Source organism: Leucoraja erinacea, chromosome 13, assembly GCF_028641065.1.
Source record: "Leucoraja erinacea ecotype New England chromosome 13, Leri_hhj_1, whole genome shotgun sequence".
NCBI classification, from domain to species: domain Eukaryota; kingdom Metazoa; phylum Chordata; class Chondrichthyes; order Rajiformes; family Rajidae; genus Leucoraja; species Leucoraja erinaceus.
The window spans coordinates 30,585,453-30,611,342 of NC_073389.1; the positions used below are offsets into that span (position 1 = coordinate 30,585,453).

Below are 25,890 nucleotides of genomic sequence, written 5' to 3' on the forward strand. Positions count from 1 at the left end.
CTCTGCCTACCCCATGCTCTCTCTCTGCCCTTCTCTCTCTCTCTTTACCTTCTTTCTCTCTGTCCGTTTTCCTCTCCCTCTCGCTGTTTGCCCCACTCTGTCCTCCGCTCTCCTTTCTGAACTTTCTCCCTCATCCTTGCCCGGTCCGGCAGTAACATGGCGGCGAAGCCCGGAGGCGCCGCTCCGCGCTGGGCCGGCGCCGACAGGAAAAACAGCCCAACCTCACGCCAACTCTTTCGTATGCCTGCAGGAATCGGAAAAGGCGGCGGCGGGGGCAATGGCGGGCCTGGGGCCGGGGGCTCAACACCAGGCGCACGGGGTCAGCTCGGGAGCTGCGGCGGCTGGAGACGAGTCGTCCGATAGCGATGGAGAACACGAGGGGCCGCAGAAACTCATCAGGAAAGTCTCCACTTCGGGACAGATACGCAGCAAGGTAAGATTCAAGGGGGGGAATGAGGCTGGAGGCTGCAAATGGGGCCCAGGCGGTGGGCCCCAGCGCTGCCGCTCGTTGCTAGGCTGGGTTGCTAGGGAGCGGCCCTTTGGAACCGCGCCGTCCCCATGGCAGCGGGGGCAGCGCTCGCCCTCCAGCCGCGGGCCGGGCGCCTCGGCGCTGAAGGCTGGGCCACTGCCAGATAAGGCGGCTGACAGGTAAATCCCACAGAATACAAAAGGGGAGGATCCAGCCCTTACACCCAACCGTCTCCACTCACACCACATTTCGACCAACTTCAGGGCAGCCGCGATTAACGGTGGGCGCCCTGCCTCTGTTGGAAATTCACTCAGTGATGGAGACACTTGAGTGAAGTTGGTTGTAAATATCCAGGCTACAAGTGTGGTGGAAACTTTCAAACTAAGTCACCCTTGTGGGCGAGAGAGGGTCGATGAGATTTGACGCAGCTTTGAGAATGTTAATTTTGAGAATCGGGTACATAACGTGCTTGTTCAAAAAAATATTGTCCCATTGTACCTTTAAATACCAAACAAGTTAGGAGTTTCGCAGATTGTACATTTTTATAACTTCCCCAGATGTTTTGAAGTAATCTTCAGATGAAGACGCGAGGATATCATTTAATTAAGCTGCAGAAGTGTGATTCAGTGTATTCGTTTTTCCAAATGATATATTGCCTTGTGAACTCTTAGAACTGAAACAGCTTTTGTAAAGTAGTCACAATGTCACCACACATTTCCTATGTTGTTCATGGATTCATTCTTCCAAGATATTCCCAATAAAAAGTAATAATTTAATAGGTTTGCATGCAATCAAATTGATGAATTTTAGTTAAAATTTTTTGAGCAATGTTATATAATTTTGCAGCACATTGTTGGTTAATTTGTATTTTTAGAGGAACATCTTGGCATTACTGGAGAAGCAGCATCTCATATTCCGGTTGAGTAGCTTACAATCCAACAAGATTAACAGGGCCATTCTTTAGAAAGTGAACCAAAATATCACACACGTTACCAAATGGCATCACATAAAGTAATACATTAAAAAAATTCGTAAGAGATTAATCTTATTCGTTGCTATTTTCCTACCTATAGATCTATAATGCATGCCTGCTAAAGATATGAACATTCTAGATTTTTAAAATTCACAAGTTTGTAAGATTTCCTACCTATAGATCTATAATGCATGCCTGCTAAAGATATGAACATTCTAGATTTTTAAAATTCACAAGAGTTTGTAAGATAAAACTGAGATGATAAAAATGCTTCCGTGTGAGGTCACACACGTGACCAGTCATATTTGACATCTGACCCTAAACAAACATTGTCATAACAAATATTTCACTTGATAAACTTTGAAAAAATATGAATCATATATATAGTACAAAACAATATACCTGCAATGCTTTCAGAATTAGAAGAGATGTATTCCACAATTTTTCACATTTTTGAAGAATGATCTCAACCTGAAACATCTCATATCCATGTTTTCCAGGGATGCTGCCTGATCAATTTATTTACTCCAGCACTGTGCCTTTTATTGTAAACCAGTATCTGCAGTTTCGTATTTTTACATCTTGACATTGCCAATTATTTACACACAATAACACAAATTAATTCACAACATTACTGTATTCCTTAGATGTAGCATTCAGTTGAAAATCAATTGTTCCTTCCCAAATAAAATGAAAGCTCTACTTTGACTTGAAGACTGTGGACTGTTGTGAAGAAATTCAAAACAGTCATTTGTATGCAATTTCAGATTCTGTTTTGTGGTTGGCACTGGCTGAGCTGTGAGATGTTTGAGATGTGAGAGGAAAGCAGAGTACTTGGGAGAAACCCACACACTCATTGGAAGAACATGCTAACTCCACACAGCTGACACCAGAGGTCAAATTGAACCCAGGTCGCTGAAGCTTTGAGGCTGCTTGGAATATTGCATCCCAGCTGCAGTGAGTCAGGATCGACTTTGACCTTGGATATTGTCTATGTGCAAAGTTTGCATGGTCCCCCTGGGATTGTGTGGGTTTTGCCCGGGTGTATTCCTCATCCCAAATATTTGCGAGTTGGTAGATTAACTGGCTGCTGGAAATTGCTAGGCCAGCAGTAAAATCTGAGGGGAGGGGTGTGGGGGGGGGGGGGGGGGGGTGAGGCGAGTTGATGGGATTGTGGGGGAAAATACATTACAGGGAGAATCGGTGTGAGTCTCAATGGTCTGAAAAGAAGCTTCCTTGAGTTGCAAGAAATGTAAACCCTTTCTAATTGTCAGATGAGTGCAGAAAACAATTCTCAAGAAGCTTAGCACTACGCAAGACAAAGCAGCTGATTTGAATGGAACCCCCATCACCCCATACCATTCATTTTCTGTACTCACCCTTACAGTAGGCTGCTGTGGATATCATATACAAAGTGCAATGCAGTTACTTGTTCAGGCTGCAACCTTTACAAGAGTACTGAGGGGCATGGAAACCCCATCATCTTCAGGTATTCGACCAAGTCACACTTCATACTTACTCAGGATGATGACCCTTCTTTGCCACTGGGTCTAAATCTTGGAATTCCCTATCCAACACACCTTTATCAGAAGGACGATGTGATTCATAAATGGGGTTACCACCACCACATATCTTAATGGTGTTAATTAATTAATTATTAATTACGCATGTGCACAGTTGCTTCTTCTGTATAATTTATTCCAGTATAGTTCTTTATGTATGTATGAAAAAACAAACTGCTGGAGGAACTCAATGGGTCAGGCAGCATCTGTGGTGGAAAAAGGACAGTTAGCTTTTCAGGTCAAATTGCCAACTGTCCATTTCCCTCCACAGATGCTTCCTGACCACTGAGTTCTTCCAGCAATTTGTTTTTTTGCTCCGGATTCCAGCATCTGCAGTTTTTTGTGTCTTCATGTATGTAACTGTTCTATAATGACTATTATAACAATTATTTTCACTTCCCTCCTTTGGGCAGCATTTACTGTAAACCTCCAATGCCTTACACGTGTTAGAGCTCACATTAAACTGAATCTCATGGCTCACACAACCTAGTTGTTACTTCATTTGCATCAATATTAAAAATATATCTCCATCCCTGATTTTACTGGTTTCATTTAGGAATAGCTTTGGCAATGCACACATTATTTTATTCTGAAATATTTCATGAAATAATTGAAATTAACATGGCTTTCATTATTTAGCCACCACAATCATCTTTTATTCCCCAGAAAGGTTGTTTCTTAGGTGATTTTGCATTCATCTCATAAAGTAAGCAGGGGCCCCTTAAATAAAAATCAGGCATATTAATTCTTAATTTGTAGATTTTGAAGAAAAACTATAACTAAAAAGTTGATTAAGTGCATTGGACGTATTTTGACTGTCTATAAATAAAACTACCCTGATAATTGAAACATGACTAGCATGAGTGAGGTTGTTCACTGGTGTGGGGATAATGATATAATCATGCTGGGGCATCACACCTTCAATGGTCAAAGTCATGCTTTTCTTCCCTATGATATACTCGTATGGTGGCCTGGATAAATTTATTGTAAAAAACTTTTGTCTTGCATGTAAAGTTAGGGATTCAAATATTTTATAATGGAATTAATGTTAATATGAAACCTGGAGTTATTAATGGACAACTTTTCACTTCCAAGCAAAGATTATTTCCATGGAATAGTAGAAAAGTACAATATTGGAAATTATGGTTCAGACATCATGTTATGTGTTAATTTCATTGTAACAATCTTTATTCCGTGAATATTCCACTGTAAGATACAGGTGCACAACGTTTTATCCGAAAGCCTTGGGACCAGACACTTTTCGTAATTCAGAATTTGTCGGTCTTCGGAATGGAAATTTTTCAGCGTAGATTTTAATGGCTGGCTCAGTGGTAGAGTGCCCGGCTCATATCCGCAAGGTCGCGAGTTTGCGCCTTGATCCCGGCAGTTACTCGGTCGCGAGTTTGAGTCTTCAATGTCGTTTTTTCTTGCAGAATAAATGTCTGTATGAAATGCAGTGTGTTGAATGAATTCCTGAATTTGTAAATGTGCCCGCAGCATTGAATCACCTCTCGCACTCATGTCACCCTAGCGGGGCTACATGCCCTTAGGCGGCCCAGCTCGGGGATTCTTGAATCCCCGAGCTAGGTCGCGAGTTTGCGCCTCGATCCTGGCAGTTACTCGGTCGCGAGTTTGAGTCTTCAGTGTCGTTTTTTTCTTGCAGAATAAATGTTTGTATGAAATGCAGTGTAGGAGAGGTATACTGACTGTGTGGGCAGAACTTTGGTGGGCAATCACTTCCAGTCTAAACAGCCGCTGTGTCTCCCTCTCCCTGGGATAGCAGGGGGCGATCAAACAGCACAATACCCCCCTCCCCCTCCAACTCCAGAGGAATCCTCTCCCCGATGGGCCGCTACGGCGACAAGTGGCAGTTTGCCCACAACCCGAGCTGCGCCACCCCAAGAACAAGACGTACCTTGCACACCATCAGCTTCTGCCCCTACGTGTTCCTCTGGAGTTGGAGCGGGGCTGGGCTGGAGTTGCTGCTGGCTGTGGGTCTCTGGGATCTCTGTGCTTGCAGTGGGCCTGGGGGTCGCTGTCCCGTTGGTCCTGACGTCTCCGGCCACCCCCTTGGACTGGAGCTGAGACTGGGAACTGTACCGCCCTTGCCCCCTCCCTCTGCAACTGCAAACAACCCCACTCTCCTGCAAGGCGGTACAGTTCCCGGAGGATAGCAGGTGGCCGGAGATGTCAGGACCAACAGGAACCCGCTCCCCGATGGGCCCCTACGACGCCCCGAGCTGTGCCCTGTCATCCGCAACCCAAGTTCCTCTGTAGTTGGAGCGGGGCTGGGCTAGGCTGGGCTGCTGTTGGCTGTGGGTCTCTGGGTTCTCCGTGCTTGCGGTGGGCCTGGTGGTCGACGTCCAATTGGTTCTGACGTCTCCGGTGACTGCACTGACCTGCTGCCATCGCCGACGTGAAGACAGTACAAAGCCCCCGCGCCGGTGCAATGAGCAGGGAGCTGGAGAGGGGAGGGAAGGGGTCACACACATGGCCGGGAAGCAGAGGGGTGTAGGTGGGGTGAAACTGAAGGGAGCGACAATCTGCTGCTGCCTGCACGCTGAGTTAAAAAGTTCCCACGCAAGACTCACGATACACTGTGTATCATGTCTACTGTGGGAACTTTTTAACTCAGCGGGCAGGTAGCAGCATATTGTCAATTATTAACCCTCCCGCGCAATATACCCTCACCTTCTCTTTTATGAATGGGGATTTAGTTCCCCTTTCTTCGAGGACCGACCGGAGGTTCCGCTGTCACCTCTGCGGGCCGCCCTCGGTGAACGTTTTCAAGGACCTTTCTTCAAAGACCGAAAAAATGTCCGCTATTCGGAGGTTTTCGTTATTTGGATCTTCGGATAAAAGGTTGTGCACCTGTACCTGTATTTGCTGAATATTCCATTGTAAGATAGCACTATTCTTTGAAAATATCACTGTAAAATAACTTGTTTATCTTGAGCACTGCAACATGATTAAGACAGATTCCACGCCGATTAGTGGCAGAAATTAGGAACATAAAGCAGCATTGATGCCTGGGATTCCCTGTTTGACTTAAGGGACTGTCCCACTTGGGCGACATTTTCGGCGACAGCCTGAAAAGAGGTTATCAAGTCATGGTCGGGTCATGACGCGGCGTGACGCGTGGTGATGCATGTGGTGACGCGCGGTGTCTCCCTGTTGCTCTGGGATTTTTGGAATGTTCAAAATCCAGTGGCGACATCTGGGTGTCTCATCATGTCGTGCGCCCTGTCACACGCTAACGTATGCTGTCCTGCGGGTGACGCCCGGTTAGGGTTAGGGTTAGGGACCACAGATGGGCTGTAAACTATTCTTCCTTCAATGCATGGATTTTAATATATTAAAATTAATCCAATAAAATTAATTGTGCAAATGAAAAGATGTCTGAGTCGTTCAGTTTTATTTACAGATGTATTGCTCCGCTTCCAGATCCAATCTGCATCTCTAACTTTTCACAGGGATGGATTCAGTGAGTGTAGACCCTCTACCCCCTTCTTCCCTCCTGCCGCCCCATCCCTCCTTCTCCACTCCTCCCCCTACCCTTCTCCCCCTCTTCCTCCCTTCTCCCCCTCTTCCTCCCTTCTCCCCCTCTTCCTCCCTTCTCCCCACTATACTCTTCCCCCCCTTCTCCACTCCCCCCTCCCCTCACATCCCCTCCCCCCCCTCCTCCCATTCTCCACTCCACCCCACCCCCCCCCCCCCCCCCCCCCCCCCCCCCCACTTTCCCCGACCCCCCCCCCCCATTTGTGGACCCAGCCTCTGACAGCTAGATCCCACTAATACTACTGCACAAAAGCCACATCACCTGTTTTAGTAACATTTACTATGGGATAAATGCAGACTTTGGGAACATTACCCCCCACCTCCACACCCTCAGCCCCCTTGTCTTGCTTTAAAATGGGTGGAGGGTATTGAGACTCAGTGACTGGAGCAGGTGGGTGGCACTGGTACATTGACAACATTGCCTGTACCCAGTTGAAAAGCCCACTGCCTCTGGGGTTTTGGAGAGAACATTGGAAGAGAGATCTGCCTCTGGGACAACTCGTGGCCAACAGTTTAGTTCCCATGAGGAGCAGGCAGAACATTTGGGGTTCGAGTCCAACCCCTGGGGCCCCAGTGCTACATTTAATTCGGAGATACAGTGCCCTTAGGCCCACCGAGTCCGCACCGACCAGCAATAGGGACACGCTAGGGACAATTTATACTTATACCAAGTCCAACAATCAATCTAGAGTTAGGGTTAGGGCTAGAGCTAGGGTTAGGATTACGGTTAGGGTTAGGGCTAGGGTTAGGGTTAAGGATAGGGCTAGGGTTAAGGCTGGAATTAGGGTTAGGATTAGGGCTAAGATCATGGTTACGGTTTCCTCCCGCACTCCAAAGGCGCACATGTTTGTATAAATTGTCCCTAGCGTGTGTGGGATAGTCTACGGGGGATCGCTGGTCACAGGTTGGGTTCACAAATAGGAGGGCGTCGGGGAAAGGGGGGGGGGGGGGGGGGGGGGGTTGGAGAGAATGGGAGAAGGGAGGGAGAGGGGGAGAAGGGGATGCGAGAGGGGGGGGGGGGGGGTGGAGAAGAGTGGAGTTGGGAGAAAGGAGGAAGAGGGTGGAAGGGAAGAAGGGGGGGGGAGGGGAGGGTAGAAGGGTAGGGGGGGGATGGAGAAGGAGGAATGGGGGCAGGAGGGGGAAGAGGGGGGTGGAGGGGAGAGAGGAGTTCATAAAACTGACGTATCAGACATCTTTTCATTTGCACGATTGATTTTATTGTATTAATTTTAATATATTAATGTTTAAAATCCATGTATTGAAGGAAGAATATTTAACAGCCCATCTGTGGTTCCAAACCCTAACTCTAATCCTGACCCTAACCCAAACCGGGCGTCACCTGGAGGACAGCAGGCGTCAGCGTGTATGTTGTACAACTTGATGGTTTTACAGGAGTCAGACACTGACGCTCGCAGTCGCCGAAAAAATTGCAAAGTGGGACAGGCCTTTTAGGACAATTGAGAAATGAAACTCAGTATTTAACATGGAAGCTTAAAGGCTAGCCCCAAAGTTCTGCTCACTTAAAATTATAATGATAATAATAAAAGTAATTATATGTGTGCGCGCATATATATATTTATTACATGTGTGTGTGTGTGTGTGTGTGTGTGTGTGTGTATGTCTGTATCATCATATCATATCTATATTACTAAAAGTCTGATCTTGACCACTTCCTGTAGTTCTGTATATTAATTTTAGAAAAAACGCTGCCACTTACAGCTCTGATTTTTGGCCATCTTACTCAGAGTCCCCCTCTGCTGCTCAGGACAAGAGGATTTTTCCCATCGATGAAAGATATAAGAGCTATTAGTGTTAAAAAATTGTTGAGATTCTCTCTCCTGAAGGCCAGAGGGACTATAAAACCTGGAAGGGTTTGGAAATGCTAAAGCTGTGTTGCCTTTGGTTTGGAAATGCTAAAGCTGTGTTGCCTTTGCTTTGGAAATGCTAAAGCTGTGTTGCCTGTGCTTTGGAAAGGCTAAAGCTGTGTTGCCTTTGTTTTAGAAATGCTAAAGCTGTGTTGCCTAATTAAAGTTGCCTTTATAATTAAAAGTCTAATCTTGATCACTTCCTGTTTGCACTTTGAATTGATTTTAGAAAAAAAAGAAAACACGTATGGCTGTGATTTTTGGCCATCTACTCCCCCTCCACTCATCAAGTGCCGAGGATTTTTCACATCGATGAAAAATAAAAGTGTTATTAGTGTTTAAAAAATGTTGATATTCTGGTGGCGGGGGGGAGGGACTATAAAACCCAGAAGTGTGGGTGTGGCACAGTCTCTGCAAGATGGAGGAGGGAGAGGTCACGACTCGCTGTCTTTAGTGGCTTTGCATCAAGATGCTGCGTACGACGTCAAGACGCTGCGTACGCTGTCAAGACGCTGCATACGCCCTCAATGCGCCTGCGGGCAGACAGGCCATTGACACGCGGAATTTTCGGAGCCCCATGCGATGTCGGGACCAGCCCCGCACAACTCCATACAACTCCGTGCTTGGAAGTGGGACCGGCCCCGCACGGCCCATATGCCTCAAGCGACCACATTTGGTCGCGCCAGGCGCATGCAATCGCATGCAAGTAGGACAGGCCCTTAAGAAACTGCACTTGAATTTGGTGGCCTTGCACCCTGCTTGAAATAGAATTTCAAGGACTAGCCGTGAGTCAACTGCCAGCCCACCAGCCGCGAGTGAGTGAGCTGCCAGCACAATCGGCTTGAATGACTGAGCCACTTGCCCAAGAATCCATTCGTCTATACTAGCCCTCTGGAAACCAGTCCCTTAAGCCCACAGCACCCATACTAGCGCTCCAGAAAGCACCCCCCTGACCCCCTCACGGGCCACCAATATTGAAATTGGTGGACAGGTGGAATATTGCGTGGGGGACCAGCCCTCCCTTACTTACTTGAACTTTTTCTTTGATTCACATCTCCTCGCAAACCCGACATATTCTGGTAGAGATTTACCTCATGATTTAAAAAATCCCCTCATCTAAATTTTGATTCATTATTTCCTGTTTTTTTTACTAAAATTGTTCACCAATCTGACATCTGACGTGCTGAAGCAAGCTGGATGAGGTCACAATGCCTTTGCTCCCCGCGGCAAGCTGCGCAGAGTTTTCAACACGCAGCCACCAGCTGTGAGTTATGTGACCCTTTCAAGCGCATTTTCATGCCACTTCAAGCAGGGTGCAAGGCCACCAAATTCAAATTTAGTTTCATGCCATTTCAAGCAGAGTGCAAGACAACCAAATTCAAGTGCAGTTTCATACCATTTCAAGCAGGGTGCAAGACAACCAAATTCAAGTCCAGTTTCATACCACTTCAAGCAGGGTGCAAGGCCACCAAATTCATGTGCAGTTTCTTACCACTTCAAGCAGGGTGCAAGGCCACCAAATTCAATTGCAGTTTCATACCACTTCAAGCAGGGTGCAAGGCCACCAAATTCAAGTGCAGTTTCTTACCACTTCAAGCAGGGTGCAAGGCCACCAAACTCAAGTGCAGTTTCATACCACTTCAAGCAGGGTGCAAGGCCATCGAATTCAAGTGCAGTTTCATACCACTTCAGGCAGTGTGCAAGGCCACCAAATAAGGCCACCAATTCAAGTGCAGTTTCATACCACTTCAAGCAGGGTCCAAGTCCACCAAACTTAAGTGCAGTTTCATACCACTTCAAGCAGGGTGCCAGGTCACCTAACTCAAGTGCAGTTTCCTACCACTTCAAGCAGGGTGCAGGGCCACCAAACTCAAGTGCAGTTTCATGCCATTTCATGCAGGGTGCAAGGCCACCAAATTCAAATGCAGTTTTCATACCATTTCAACCAGGGTGAAACCACCATAAAACCACACAAAACACCACATAAACACCACACTCACAGTTCAGTAGACATTAATTGTGTTCATTTGATTCACAGCTCAGCAGAGTCGTGACCTCTCCCTCCCCCATCTTGCAGAGACTGAGCCGCACCCACACTTCCGGGTTTTATAATCCCTCCCCCCTCCCACCGAAAGTGGCGTGGCCTTCATGGCGTGATTGACAGGAGAGAGATTCTCAACATTTTTTAAATACTAATAACACTTTTATTTTTCATTGATGGGAAGAATCCTCTGCACCTGATGAGCGGAGGGGGACTGAGTAAGATGGCCAAAAATCACAGCCACAAATCTAAACTCAATATACAGTGCAAACAGGAAGTTGTCAAGTTTAGACTTTTAACCATTTTTTATTTCGAACCAACCACCACCAACAACCATTTGCTGTGCTTTATTTCGAACCAACCACCACCAACAACCATTTGCTGTGCAGTATTTCGAACCAACCACCACCAACAACCATTTGCTGTGCTTTATTTTGAACCAACCACATTTTCATTTTCAAACCACATTAAGGGCACTCAAGGTTAAGGTATTGGGTCAGATCAGATATATTTTAACTGTACTGGACTTTTGATTATGCTCTTTTGCAATTAATGTGTTAATATTTACAAACCCAGGTATTATTATCATGACCATTGAATGAGTTTCAGAAATATGTTTAATGATTTCATTGACTTCCTCCTCAGTTTAGCATTTATTGTATTGGCTGATGACAATTTATGTATCTGCCTGGTGCTATGTCAACTTGCGATCATTTGCTGTTTTAAGGATGTAATGATTGACCTAATCAGCTACAAATTAAATGCAAGCTTTCAAATAATGAAGCGAGATTCTTTGAAAAATGATACATTTTTGCTCATTGCAAAACCTCAGTGTAGATAGTATCTCTTCAAGTCTAATGGAAGATTTGAAGAACTTGATTTAAAGTAATGAATGCGAAGTTTCAGATCACAAAATACAAGATATTTACTGTTTTGGTTCCATAAAAGACATTTGAAATAGCTCATTGTATTGAACAATACCAGAATATCAAGGGAAGATACATAGACTTCAAGAAATGCATATAACTCATTTTATTTGTAATGCATTGAGTAAGGGTTTCTTTAAATAGTCCACATTAAAAATTATGTGACTAATTTCCATCAGCATAATCCTTCTGAGAAAACAGGAAAAGACCTCTGTTGTGGCATAGTATGTTAGAAATAGCCCTTCCCTTGGTTAGCTTAAAGCTGACAGGAAAGGAATTAAGATAATTCTTTGTAGAAGTCGTCTTTTGTGTTGTTCAATCTGGAAATGTGTACATTAAGTAATTTTTTCCTTCATACAGGAATACAATCAAATTAATTTACATTAACAACCTGTCACCCATTATTGAAATGCAATTGTTTTAGTCCATTCTGGAATTTTATTGCAAGGTATCAAAGTTCTCTTAGTTCACCCAAATATTCATATCTTAAATTTCTGCATTCATTGGTTTTGAGCGAAAAGTCATAACAGATTTTTGATATTGTCTTTATGGTTTGTTTTTCCTTACAAATGGATAATTTTGAATTTGCATTATATTGTTCACCTCGCTGGTGTACATGTTCCACGCAAATAGCTAATCCTATCAGCATGCCTTTCAGTTCTTTCTTTCCCATATGTTTACCAATCTTACTCTTTAATATATTTTTGTTATGTGCCCCAACTGCCCAATGTGATAACAAGTTTGACATTAATTTTCTCATCGTTGAAACGTCCTAAATTCATTAATAACATATGAATTAGGAGCAGGGCCAGGTTACAGTGCCTGCTTCTTCCATTAAATAAGTTAAAGGCCAATCTGACTGTAACTTCACATCTTCATTTCTGTCTATCCACATAACCTCGCACCCTTTGATAATCATCCATCAATTTCAGCCTTAATATTCTTTGTTTCCACGACCCTTTGAAGAAGGGAGATCTACAGTCTCAAGACACTTTGAGAGAAAATTATTGTCTCACTCCTAAAGTGTGTGACCATTTACTTTTAAATAGGGACTCCTCATTCTAGGTTCTCCCACAAGGGGAAAAATCTCTTGACCTTGCAGGTTTTTATGTTTCAATCAAGACTACCCTCTTTTCACCAGGTACTTTCCCCTGCAATTGCAGGAGACATAAAATGTGTCCCACATACCTCCTCCTTCACCTCCATCCAGGGACCCAGAAGTCCTTCCAGGTGAAATAAAGATTCATGTGCACCTCATCAAACCTCATCTAATGCATCTAGTGTTACCGATGTGGCCTCCTGTACATCAGCGAGACCAAGCATTGACTTGGCAAATGTTTTGCTGAACACTTACTTATGCTCTATCCATGGTTGCTATCCATTTCAACTGCTCCTCCCATTCTAATGCTGACCTTTCTATCCTGGGCCTGCGTCATTGCCAGAGTAAAGTCTCACATAAACTGGAGGAACAACATGTCATATTTTACATGGGTAGCTTACAATCCAAATGAATGAAGATTGAATTTTCCAAATTTAGGTAACTGCATAACCCTCCCCTTCTCGCTTCCCCCCATATAACCCCTTCCCCCCCTCCCCGTGCCCCACCTGGAATCTCATCTATGACTTCCCTCCATCCCCTTCCATCTACCTCTAACTTCACAATTCTTCGCATCTCTTTAACCCTTTTGTCTCAGACCTTCAGTCTTTTCATCTCTGGTCTCTCCATCAATCTGCCTATCAAATAATCCTCCTCATCTGCGTCAGCCTATTACCTGCCAGGCTTTGCCCTTTCTTCCAGCTTTCTGCTCCCCCTCTTACAATCAGTCCGAAGAAGAGTCCCAACACAAAATATCACATATCCATGTTCTCCTGAGGTGCTGGCTGACCCGCTGAACTGCTGCTGTACTGTGTCTTCTCTCTTTTCCAAACTCCTCTGGATACCCAACCTAACCTACCAAACCTTTGCTCATACGACAACCCATCCATTTCAGGTATTAGTAAACCATCTTTGAATTGCTTCCAATGCAATAATGTACTTCCTGAAATAAGGAGAATCATACTGTACTCGTTATTCCAGATGTGACCTCACGTATGTCCTATGTCATTGAAGCATAACCTCCCTAGTTTTGTGTACTGTTCCCCTAGCAATAAACACTAACATTCTGTTAGCTTTCCGAATTACATGCTGTTTCAATGCACATTAACACAGCCTTTTGTGAATCATGGACCAGGCTCCCAGATCCTTTGCCATCTCAGGCTTTGCAATCTCCCACCATTCAGATAATATTTATTTATTTTGCCTTACAAAGTTTCATATTTTCCACATTATACTCTATTTGCCAGACCTTTATACAATCACTTAATCTGTATATAACCCTCTGTAGCCATGTTATGTCATCTTCACAAATTACTCTCCTCCCTATCCTTGCATGATAAGCTGATTTAGCAGTCATATCCTTGGAGGCTTCATTCGTCATTTATATAAACTGTCCAGTGATAAGCACTGGTCCCTGTGGCATATTAGTCATTGCATCTTTCAAATCAGAAAATGATCCATGTATGCCTACAATCTACTTCCTGATAGCTAGCCAATCTTCTAGTTACACAAATATGTTACCTCCCACATCGTGAAAGTTTACTTTTGATATTGCACCTTATCAAATGAGGTCTGGAATTTTAAGTGTAGTACATCCACTCCACTCCCCTTCATCCGAAACATATGTTTCTTCTTCAAAGAAGTCAAGGAAATTATTCAAACATTATTTTTCTTTCACAAAATCATGTTATTCCTTTTTAAAATAAAAAAAATCACTTAATTTTCCGAAGTGTCTTGCTCCAATGTCTTCAATAATCTATATTACTAAAAGTCTGATCTTGACTATTTCCTGTTGTTCTGTATATTGATTTTAGAAAAAACGCTGCCACTTACGGTTGTGATTTTTGGCCATCTTACTCAGAGTCCCCCTCCGCTGCGCAGGACAAGAGGACAATTTCCATCGATGAAAAATAAAAGAGTTATTAGAGTTTAAAATATGTTGAGATTTTCTCTCATGAAGGCTCTGAAGGGACTATAAAACCCGGAGGTGTTGAGTGCCTCAGTCAGTCTCTGCAAGATGGGGGAAGCGAGAGGGTCACGTCTCTCAGCCTGCGCTGTGAATAATACTGAACACAAGTCTACTAAACTGTGAGTGTGGCTTTACTGACCTTGAGTGCCCTTAATGTGGTTTGAAAATGAAAATGTGGTTGGTTTGAAATAAAGCACAGCAAATGGTTGGTAGTGGTTGGTTTCAAATGAAGCACAGCAAATGGTTGGTGGTGGTTGGTTTGAAATGAAGCACAGCAAATGGTTAAAAGTCTGAACTTGACAACTTCCTGTTTGCACTGTATATTGATTTTAGATAAAACGCTACCACTTACGGCTGTGATTTTTGGTCATCTTACTCAGTCCTTCTCAGGTGCAGAGGATTCTTCCCATCAATGAAAAATAAAAGTGTTATTAGTGTTTAATGTTGAGAATCTCTCTCCTGTCAATCATGCCATGAAGGCCACGCCCCTTTCAGTGGGAGGGGGGAGGGATTATAAAACCCGGAAGTGTGGGTGTGGCAGTCTCTGCAAGATGGGGGAGGGAGAGGTCATGACTGTCTGAGCTGTGAATCAACTGAACACACTGAATGTCTACTGAACTGTGAGTGGTGTTTATGTGGTGTTTTGTGTGGTTTTATGGTGGTTTCATCCTGCTTAAAATGGTATGAAACTGCATTTGAATGTGGTGGCCTTGCACCATGCATGAAATGGTATTAAACTGCATTTGAATTTGGTGGACTTGCAACCTGCTTGAAATGGTATGAAACTCCACTTGAATTTGGTGGCCTTGCACCCTGCTTGAAGTGGTATGAAACTGCACATGAATTTGGTGGCCTTGCACCCTGCTTGAAGTGGTATGAAACTGCACTTGAATTTGGTGGCCTTGCACCCTGCTTGAAGTAGTAAGAAACTGCACTTGAATTTGGTGGCCTTGCACCCTGCTTGAAATGGAATTTCAAGGAATAGCCGTGTCAACTGCCAGCCCACCAGCCGAGTGAGCTGCCAGCACATCAGGCTTGTGTGACTGAGCTGCCACCCCAAGAATCCATTTGGCCCTCAATGTGCAATATGAATACTAGCCCTTTGAAAAACCAATCCCATCAGCCCACAACACCCATACTAGTGCTCCAGAAAGCCTAGAAATGAACTCATTAATAAATAAAAATATTGAGATTTGTATAGTACTTTTAACCTCCAAATATTCCAAACTGTTAAATTGTTAATGAAATATGATCAAAATGTTTACTCTACTCCAGTGTTAGAATAGCTGATTACTGCAGTAAGTTATAATAAGCAACAATGTTATAATATAATCAATTTCATTGTTATTATTGACAATTTAATACTGGCAGGACTCTAAAGATAGGTAGCCGGACGGGACATCAAAGGACGAGAAGCCGAAGCGGAGAAGTGGAAGCCAAGATGGAAACGATGTTGAAAAGCCAAATAACCGAACGGACACAACGTCGATAAGCCAAATAACCGAACGGACACGACGCCAAAAAGGCAAATAACTGAAAGGGCAAGACGCCTAAAAGCCAAGTAAACGAAAGGGCACGACACCGAAAGGATACGAACCCGAATGGACTCTACGCTGAAAGGACAATACGTATAACGGATATGACGTCGAAAAGCCACCGAACAGAGATGACGTCTCCGGAGATGGTATTTGCCCGTGACCTTGCCAGCGATTGGTTCAGACCATCTCGTCCATCACATCACTGGCCGGGAGAGATGGGAGGATGGGGGGGATTTTTAATTTTCCTTTTCCGCTTTTGGACTTTCCTGAATATAAAATAAAACTCTGTGTGATTGGATCGCAGCAGGTTGGAGTCACTGCCAAAGATCATAGAGCGGATTATTTTTGTAAGCGTTGATCTACCACGGTGCTTGGGGTTGAGAGGCTGGAATCTCTCTCTTTCTCTCTCTCGTTCTTTCTTATGCTTTATTTCTCTGTCTCTGTCTCTCTGTCTCTCTGTCTCTCTGTCTCTCTGTCTCTCTGTCCCTCTGTCTCTCTGTCTCTCTGTCTCTCTGTCCCTCTCCCCCCTCCCGGAATCATTTGGTGTTTTACGAAGACAACTGCATCTGCAGCTCCTTCCTATTGGAGAAGAACCCTAGCCCGAACAACTCCTAATCCATTCCCTCCACAGATGCCGCCTAGCCCACTGAGTTGCTCCAGCACTCTGTTTTTTATTTAACTCTGAAATTGAAGATAGACACAAAAAGCTGGAGTAACTCAGCGGGATGGGCAGCATCTCTGGATAGAAGGAATGGGTGACGTCTCGGGTAGAGACCCTTCTTCAGATAATCACAAGTACTCTCACTGACAAGAATTCAGTTCAGTCTGACGAAGGGTCTCGACCCGAAATGTCAGATAATCCTTCGCTCTGGAGTCGCTGCCTGTCCCGCTAAGTTACTCCAGCAATTTGCAACTACCTTCGGTGTAAACCAGCATCTGCAGTTCCTTCCTACACTGTTCTAATAAATCTTGTCTGCGCTCTCTACCGTGCTTTTGCGCTGTACAGTGCAGTGCCCATTATCCTAGGCTTAATTAAACTAATGTTTTAACAAAGTTCAACACAACCTCATTGCCTTTGTACCCTGCACCTTCAGTTATAAACCTGTGCAAATGCTTGGCATTGTTGATACTGCATATTTTTTTACAATTTTCCCTATCACCCTGAGTGTATTTCCTTTTGGAAAGCAGAATATGGTTGATGCAGTCGGTTAGATCAGATCAGATGAAAGCTGGTTCCGAAATGTGTTTAATTTCGCCCGATGCATTTGATAAAGGTTTTCTGTACAATTGACCCACTTTTCCAACCCGAAGGAAATCGCCGAATGCAAAACGACCAGTACTGTCATATCACTGAACCGACTCGGGGAGCTAAGATATTCTTTAAAAAAACAGTAATATTTTTTCGTCTGGTTTCTCGATTCACACCCAAATGACCACTGGCCTTCAAGATGCACGGAAGTGTATGTATTGTGGTAGTCAAAATATAATTGTTACAGTGTTACTGTTGGTGTAAATATCTATGGAACTAATTTGGATTATCATTTTGTAAATCAACCGAAAGTTCCAATCACACGGGGTTTTATTTTATATTCAGGAAAGTCCAAAAGCGGTGAAGGAAAATTAAAAATTCCCCCCACCCTCCCGTCTCCCCCGGCCATTGATGTGATGGGCGCGGGGGGGATCAATCGCTGACAAGGTCTCGGACAAATCCCGTCCCCAGAGACATCATGTCCGTTCGGTGGCTTTTCGACATCATGTCCGTTCTGCGTATTGTCCTTTTGGCGTGAAGTCCGTTCGGGTTCGTATCCTTTCGGCGTCGTGCCCTATCGATTATTTGGCTTTTCGGCGTTGTGCCCTTTCGGTTATTTGGCTTTTCCATTGTGTCCGTTCGGTTATTTGGCTTTTCGGCGTAGTTCCCATTCGGTATCTTGGCTTCCCCTTCTCCGCTTCGGCTTCACGTTCTTTGACGTCCCGTCCGCACTCGCTAATGATATGCCACCTTTTATAAAATAAATCCTAAAATAAATTCTTTACTGAGAGACGAGTGCGGTTTTGGCTTAATATCACTTCACAAAGGATGCACTTTGGACACTGCTGTCCTCTCTCAGCATGACACTGAAGTGGCAGCCAAGAGTTTTATATTCAAATTTTTGGAATGTAACAGCAATATTCTGACTCTCAGAGAGCTGTAACAGCAATATAGCTCTCTGAGCTATAGCGGCAAAAAACAGTTACGACATTGTCAATGAATTGCCGTTCATCCTGTTTTTTTGAAAATCTAAATAGACAAGTCTGTTTAAAGGGATATGGTAGCAACAGGGCTAATTTTTGCGGACATTACCCGTTCTTGTGGAGGGTAAACACTGACATCGGCTGATTGGCCTCGGTTGATGTTTCCATATTTTAACTTAAGTGTATTTCTTCTAATGCATTTCTCTGTTCGGCAGTCTATATTTTAAAATTATTAGAGAAATTACATTATTTTTTTCTAATTCATTATTTTAACAAACTCATTTCATATTATAAACATTGTGCATTTTTGCAATTTTAAAACAGTGGTTGAAGGAACGCTAAAAATTTTAAATTAGAAAATACATCTAACGAGAAACATGACATTGGTCCAGACCCCCCCCCCCCCGCGTCGATCACAACACTGACCGGGGGAGATGGGAGGGTTGGCCCTCGCTTGTTCAAAATTCAAGGACTTCATCTTCGGTAACACTTTCACAGTCGAAACAGACCACCAACCACTTGTAACCATCCTGAATAAACCTATACACACAGCACCTGCACGATTGCAGCGCATGATGATGCAGCTGCAGCGGTTCGACTTCAGAATAGTTTACAAAAAAGGAAAGGACATGATTGGTGCTGATACTCTCTTGTGCATCCACGTTCATCCAGTGAACAAGACCCTTATGAACTGAACGAGTTTACGGTTCTCAAGATCGACTTCGTTCCCACGGAACGCCTGCGCCGTCTGGCTGAAGTACACAGCCACCGATGGCACTCTCCAGCTACTCTCATCCATAATCAAAAGAGGCTGGCCAGACAGACAATCTAGCACACCACTGGAGGTGAAGCCATTCTTCCTAGTCCACGATGAGCTAGTAAAACAGGACGGTGTCATAGTTAAGGGCCACAGTCGTGATCCCTTCATCCTTACAAGACAAATATTACAAAGAGGCATACAACGGTCACCCAGTACCGCTGCCACGTTGGCCCATGCACAGAGCATGTTCTACTGGCCTGGTATGGCCAAGTACATACGAGACAGAACAGCCTCCTGTCCCATCTGCAACAGTTTGGCACCGTACCAAAGGAAACAGCCTGCCTTGGACGTCGGTGGCAGCAGACATTTTCGAATGGCATGGTAAACACTACCTAGTCGTGGTCGACTCCTACTCTAACTGGCTCAAACTTGATTTAATGCCCTCCATCACATCAGAAATGGTCATTCAAAAGCTTCAAAAGCTACAGAAACACTTTCCACATTCGACGCACCAGTTCACCTGCAGACTGACAACGGAAGACAATTTACCAGCCACGCATTCAAACACTTTGCCAACCGATGGAACTTCCACCATGTCCCAAGCAGCCCTGAATACCCTCAAAGTAACGGGTTCACTGAACAGGCCATTAGGAGCGCAAAACAACTAATGGAACACCTTTTAAACCTCAGAAACATCGCAAGAGACGGGGTCCTGGGCTCATCAGCCCAACGCCAGATGTCTAGGACAACACGACCTCCGATACCAATTGCCCAGCAGAAGCTGGTGTCACAGGTGTTTAAGCCAGCCGCGGTCCAGAAGCACATCCAGGAGAAACACAACATCCAGAAACTATCATATGACAAGTCCTGCAAACCGCTGAAACCGCCACTGCAGGGCCAAGTCATCTGTTTGCAGACTACTTTGGGACACTCCCGTCTAGGTTTTGTTGTTGGCCCGGCTAAGGAACCCTGCTCCTACCTTGTTGACGTTGATGGTGCCCTGTACTGACGGAGCCGCCAACACTTGCTGCTTGTAAAAGAACCTCGTCCGCCACCAGCCGATCCCTTTGTTCCACCTCTGATGTTCAATCCGTCTGCTGCTGCTACTATCACTAGTCCCAGCGTGTCCCGTTCTCCGTCTCGACTGGTGGCCCTGTCTAACAACAACACTACCTCTCCTGCATGCTCACCCGATCGGCCGCCTACAGTGTCCCCAGCTGCTTTCTTACTTCCGGGTTCATTGCCTCCCTCCCCCACTAACTTTTCTGGTGCGGAGGGAGAGGGGTTGGTCCGTACGTGCTCGGGTCGTATTAGTAGACCGCCTGACAGATACAGCGAGTATGTTTAAATTTGCGAGTCTTATATGTGTTTAACTATATTCACTCTTTACGGGGAAGGATGTAGATTGGTTATTGCATGCGAACCAATCATAGTAGAGTAGCATCACTAACCCCACCTTACTGTGTGCTTTATATTAACACCCATTTCCTACATTAGGTAGTCCTGGAAGCGGTGATGATGAATTAGCAACTAACAACCTGCTGTACTGCTATACTATGTGTTACAATTAAAGATGACTTTAAACTCCAGGCTGTGTAACATAATCATTTACACAAGTTAAAAGCATCTAACATATTTAAGCTGTGTATTTATTACATTTAGCAAGACACATGTCTAACCTTTAATAGATCATCTCTTGCCCCTCATTTGGCATATTGTGTATAATTTAAGGCACCACACTTGAGAAAGATTATTAAGCTGTTGCCTTTCAGCTCCAGTGATCTGGGTTCAGTCCTGACCACTGTCTATGTGCAGTTTGCATGTTTTCCCTGTGACTACGCGTGGTTTCCTCTGGGTGCTCCTGTTTCCTCCTACATCCTAAAGATGTGTGGGTTTGTGAGTTAATTGTCCCCGGTGAATAGTTGTGTGGGGGGAATCTAAGGAGAGTTGATGGGAATGTGTTGAGAACAGTTTGCTTGATGATCTACATGTACAAGTCCATGACTGAAAATAGTAGATGAGGACTTCAATAATTTGGAAAGAAGTTGTATATGTATTATTCAGAGAAGATTAAGTGGAGATTCATTGGGAATATTTTAAATTGTAAGGGGTTTTGATGAAGAATATAAGTAATTGTTTCCTCTTTCAGGAGGAGTGTAATCAGAAGGTGCAGAGAGATGGTAATTGGAAAAAGACCAGAATTAATTTGGATTTACATAGAGTCTTTAATATAGAAACATTCAGAAAGTATTTCCCCAGAGCATTATCAGTTTGACGCTGAGCTATTTTAAGAGCTATTCAGCCAGAAAAGAGGTGGGTTTTAAGAAGTGTGCCAAGGAACGAAAAGCTGTGATGCTACTAAGGTTAGAGAGGAAATTACTGAACTAAAAGTCAAGGCAGCTGAAAGCATTGTTACCATTGATGTGGCAATAAAATATTGGTGCTTAACGCCAGAAATGGAGACGGTATTTTAAATATAGATGGAGAGGGGGGGGGGGGGGGGGGGGGGGGGGGTTGATAGGTTGGACAAATATAATGTGAGATAGAAGAGATGCAAATTGTGTAGCCGGAAGAAGAAGTGTAGGGGGAGGAGAGAAATGGGTATGAGTTCAGATGGGGTATAAGGAAAGGAGGGGGGTTAAAGAAGGAGGTTATTACCTAAAATTGGTTATTTTAATTTTATTGTTGTTGGATTGGAGAAGATTACAGAGATATGGAGCCATGGGTGTCTTTCAAAAGATGGATGGGAGTTTTAAGATTGATATATTGCTTATTATGGGTGAGGGGGTTAAACACAGGGGTTGATGAGTGTGTGCTGAGATATAGATGAAAGAGCTGTGTTGGGGCACAGGGAAAGAGTAATGTGATCTAACCGGGTCTAAGCTCATTTCATGATCAAATATGATACTAATATGTAAACCTCAGCCTCACTGATGATATTGGTGACTATACATTTTGTTGAAACCAAAGACAGCGGCTTTTGTCTTCACAATATTTAATTGTTGGAAATCATTGGATGTTGGACAAGCAGACACCAACGTGTAGAATTGATGGGGTTTAGAGAAGAAGTGATACTTTTGAGCTTGGTTTTAGAGAGTAGCAGCATTTATTGATTTAATCGGTGACCAAATATAGATTCTTATTGAGATCAGAGGCGATGGTACAGGTTTGGGATGAGATAGTGATCTTGCTGCACTTGGAAGCAGGTGAGAGCTGTCCCGCCTACTTGGGTGATGGTTGTGAGAAGAATGATATAGCAGCCATGATAAAGACACCAGTCACATTGGATATCATTTGATACCATTGGATATCATTTGGCACCTAATTTCTATGTTTCTATGTTTCTATGATACTTTTACATGTGTTTCTGAACCAAATTGGAGGCTCTCAAACAGAGTGTTTGAAAAGATATGCATGAATTTATAAAACTACAAAATATTCATTGTTTAGACATAACAGCTCAGTCTTCATGTAGTCTTAACATCTTAGAATCTGGAAGCTAAAAATGAGAAAGATAATCCAGTACTCATTGAAGAAAGCAATGGGAAGGTCTGAATGGAATATGGTCTAAAATATCAAATAGCATTAACATTGTACAGCCTTCATTGGTTTCTTAATGTATTACAGATTATGGTCAGCATCCAATTTATTCAAATCAGTACACTTAAACTGTTATTTGATAAACAATGTTAAACCATGTGGGGAGATGCAGCTGAGAAGTTGGAAGAAATTGCTGTGGAGAACATAGAACAGTGCAGCACAGTGCAGAAACAGTTTCTAGCCCGTAATGTTTGTGCTGAACCTGATGCCAAGTTAAATTACTCTCCTTTACCTGCATGTGATCCATATCTCCTTTCACTGCATATCCATGGGGGTTAAGATTGCAATCTTCACGTGGTCCGTCCTGTTTTGACGAATGTAATCAACCCAGCGTGCACAATCAAATAAGATCAAATAGAACAAGTTGTCCTGCAACTTTAGGCAGTGCACGCCATACGGAAGAAAAAGAAGACTGCAAATCCATTAGATAAATTGCATTGAAACCATTTCTGTATATCAGTCAAACTGACCACACCTCTGTGTTCTGTAATCAGTTAAAAAACATGCTCAAGTGTCTGGAATATAGACATTGTACATATTGTTAAAGCCAAACCCATGCTGATCAATTTTTAGGAACAGTTGAAATAGACTGATCTAATCTGAATCCCATCTTTGCCTCCATTGTATTCATCCTGCTGTAAGCTACCTTCAAATGTGCATGATTACTTTTTATTTGGCGCTCTGTTACGTGGCCATCAGTAGTCACATGACAGCAAAGAGCAATATGAACTCAGGTCTGCAATTCGGAAAGCAAAATTAGCTTATTCAAACAAATTGGAACAACAACTCAAAACCCACAATTCAAGAGAAGTCTGGAAACATCTACAGAAGATGACGGACTACAAAAAACGTCCTGTTCCCATCCCAGACGAGGATCCGGATTTACCGGAAAAACTGAACACTTTTTATGCACGCTTTGATAATGCCACCCCGCCATCCATACCTCCCCCCACCCCACCTAACTCAGCACCATTCACCATCTCTGAGGAGGTGGTTAGGGCGGCCTTCAAAAATCTTAATAAAAGAAAAGCGGCTGGGCCTGACAACCTCAGCCCCGCTGCTCTCAACCACTGTGCAGCTCAGCTGGCCCCTGTGTTCACCTCCATCTTTAACACCTCCCTCAGCCAATGTAGAGTCCCGCAGTGTTTTAAATCATCCATTATCGTCCCTGTGCCCAAGTCCTCCAAGGTGAGCTGCCTGAACGATTATAGACTTGTGGCATTAACATCAGTCGCCATGAAGGCCATTGAGCACATAGTCCTCACCCATCTGAAAACTCACACTGCCCCCATCATGGACCCTTTCCAATTTGCATATAGTGCCAACCGGTCTGTTGAGGATGCTATCAACTTAGCTCTTCACTATTCCCTACATCATCTGGAATCACCGAACACCTATGCACGCATCCTGTTTATAGATTTTAGCTCGGCCTTTAATACTATACACCCAATTAAACTCTACAATAAAATGTTGGACATGAGCATTCACCCAGCCATGTGCCATTGGATTCTACACTTTCTAACAAACAGACAGCAAAGAGTCAAGGTGGGTGAAAAACTCTCCAGCTCTCTGACTCTCAACATAGGAGCCCCCCAATGGTACGTTCTGTCACCCCAGCTCTTCTCACTTTACACCAACAACCTCACATCCCAATGCAGTTCAGTTAAAATTTTTAAATATGCAGACGACACAACAATAATTGGCCTCATCATGTACCGAACCCAAATACCACCAACCCTGGTTGCGTGGCAAATAAAGATTCTATCTATCTTTCTATCTAAATAGATAATAGCCAGAGCACAATGGAGTACTTCCCTGGCTACAGGCCATCTTTTACGTGGGCTGGTAAATATTGAAAGAACATGATGCCAATTAATGCCATCTATTATATTTGAAGAAGGACATATGTTACTTAATTGTTTTAACAATGCAGGATGCTTATTTTCAGGTTTAGAAGCCATTAGATAATACTGAGTGGCTAGAAATTTGATTTTAGGTAGCACCTTTATTGGAATGAATGTTCTCGGTGCTTATGAATTCACACCAGATCCAAGGTGTAATATGCTGTAATGTAAAATTGTATAAGCTTTTTAGTTTAGTTTAGTTTAGAGATATAGCACGGAAAAAGGCTCTTCGGCTCACCGTGTTTGCCAACCAGCGAATTCCACATACTAACGCTATCCTCCCACACACAAGGAACAGTTTACAATTTTAACAAAGCAAATTAACCTACAAATCTGTATGTCTGTGGACTGTGGGTGGAAGCCAGAGTACCCTGAGAAAACCCATGCAGGTGAGAACGTAAAACTGTATAGATAGCACCCGTAGACAGGATCGAACCTGAGTCTCTGGTGCTGTAAGGCACCTACAAGATGCAAGCTAAGGAATGGGATAATTGTCAGCTGTCAGTTGGACAATTATCCCATTCGTTAGCTTGCATCTGAGTAAAATTTATTTCAAAATGCATTGATAGTTTACCATTATTTAAATGGTAAATGTAGCTTCAGAAGCGTTTTCATTTTGCATGTTAAAACCCACCTGAGAACCATGGGCGATTTTTCACTTTTAAAACTTCCCATATAACAAATGAATAAAGACAAAAAAGTCAATAATGCCTTACTTTTGATGAAATTCAGCGAGCAAACGCGATAATTCCCGATATTTTGGACCTTTAAATCTCCACGGCAAATGTCCGCTGTTCACTTCCGCTGGATTGGCACCTTCAGCTCCCTCTTTAATTTACCTTAGTTTCTATCTTTTTTTTGGACTGTAAATCTAGGTAGCTGTGCCTCACGGTCACCCCGACTGGCACAGTAAATTGCAGCTCAAAAACTGGCCGTTTTCGATGTTTTTAACGGGTGGGAAAGTGCGTGTTTTCCCATTCACTAACATGTACCGGATGTATAGCATGTACTCCACTTGAGATTTTCGGTCACGTGGGTGCGGATCTACGCTCCAGTGACCTTTCGTGAAATCACCCTATAGGGAGAAAACAGGAACGGGGTACTGATTTTGGATGATCAGCCATGATAATATTGAATGGCGGGACTGCCTCAAAGGGCAAATGGCCTACTCCTGCACCTATTTTCTACATTTCTATATACGCATAACCAAAAAGGAGGTATTAGTGGTTTTAAAGCAAATTAAGGTGAATAAATTCCCAGGGCCTGAACAAATGTTTCCTCAGACCCTGTAGGAAGTGAAGGATGAAATTGTGGAGGCCCTTGCAGAAACATTTGCATCCACTGTGGAGCAGGCGGTACCTTACAGAGTCAGAGACCCAAGTTTGAAACTGACCTCG

At 43.8% G+C, this 25,890-nt stretch overlaps 1 protein-coding gene across 2 annotated transcripts in view; it reads left to right on the forward strand.

Annotated features, from left to right (window-relative positions):
* dgkh (diacylglycerol kinase, eta) overlaps positions 1 to 25,890 on the forward strand; it is a 303,149-nt gene that overhangs the window by 14,621 nt on the left and 262,638 nt on the right. For both annotated transcript variants that reach the window (XM_055644779.1, XM_055644780.1), the window contains exon 2: positions 251 to 433. In XM_055644779.1, coding sequence (XP_055500754.1) covers positions 251 to 433 — 183 coding nt within the window. The remainder of the gene's footprint in view (positions 1 to 250; positions 434 to 25,890) is intronic.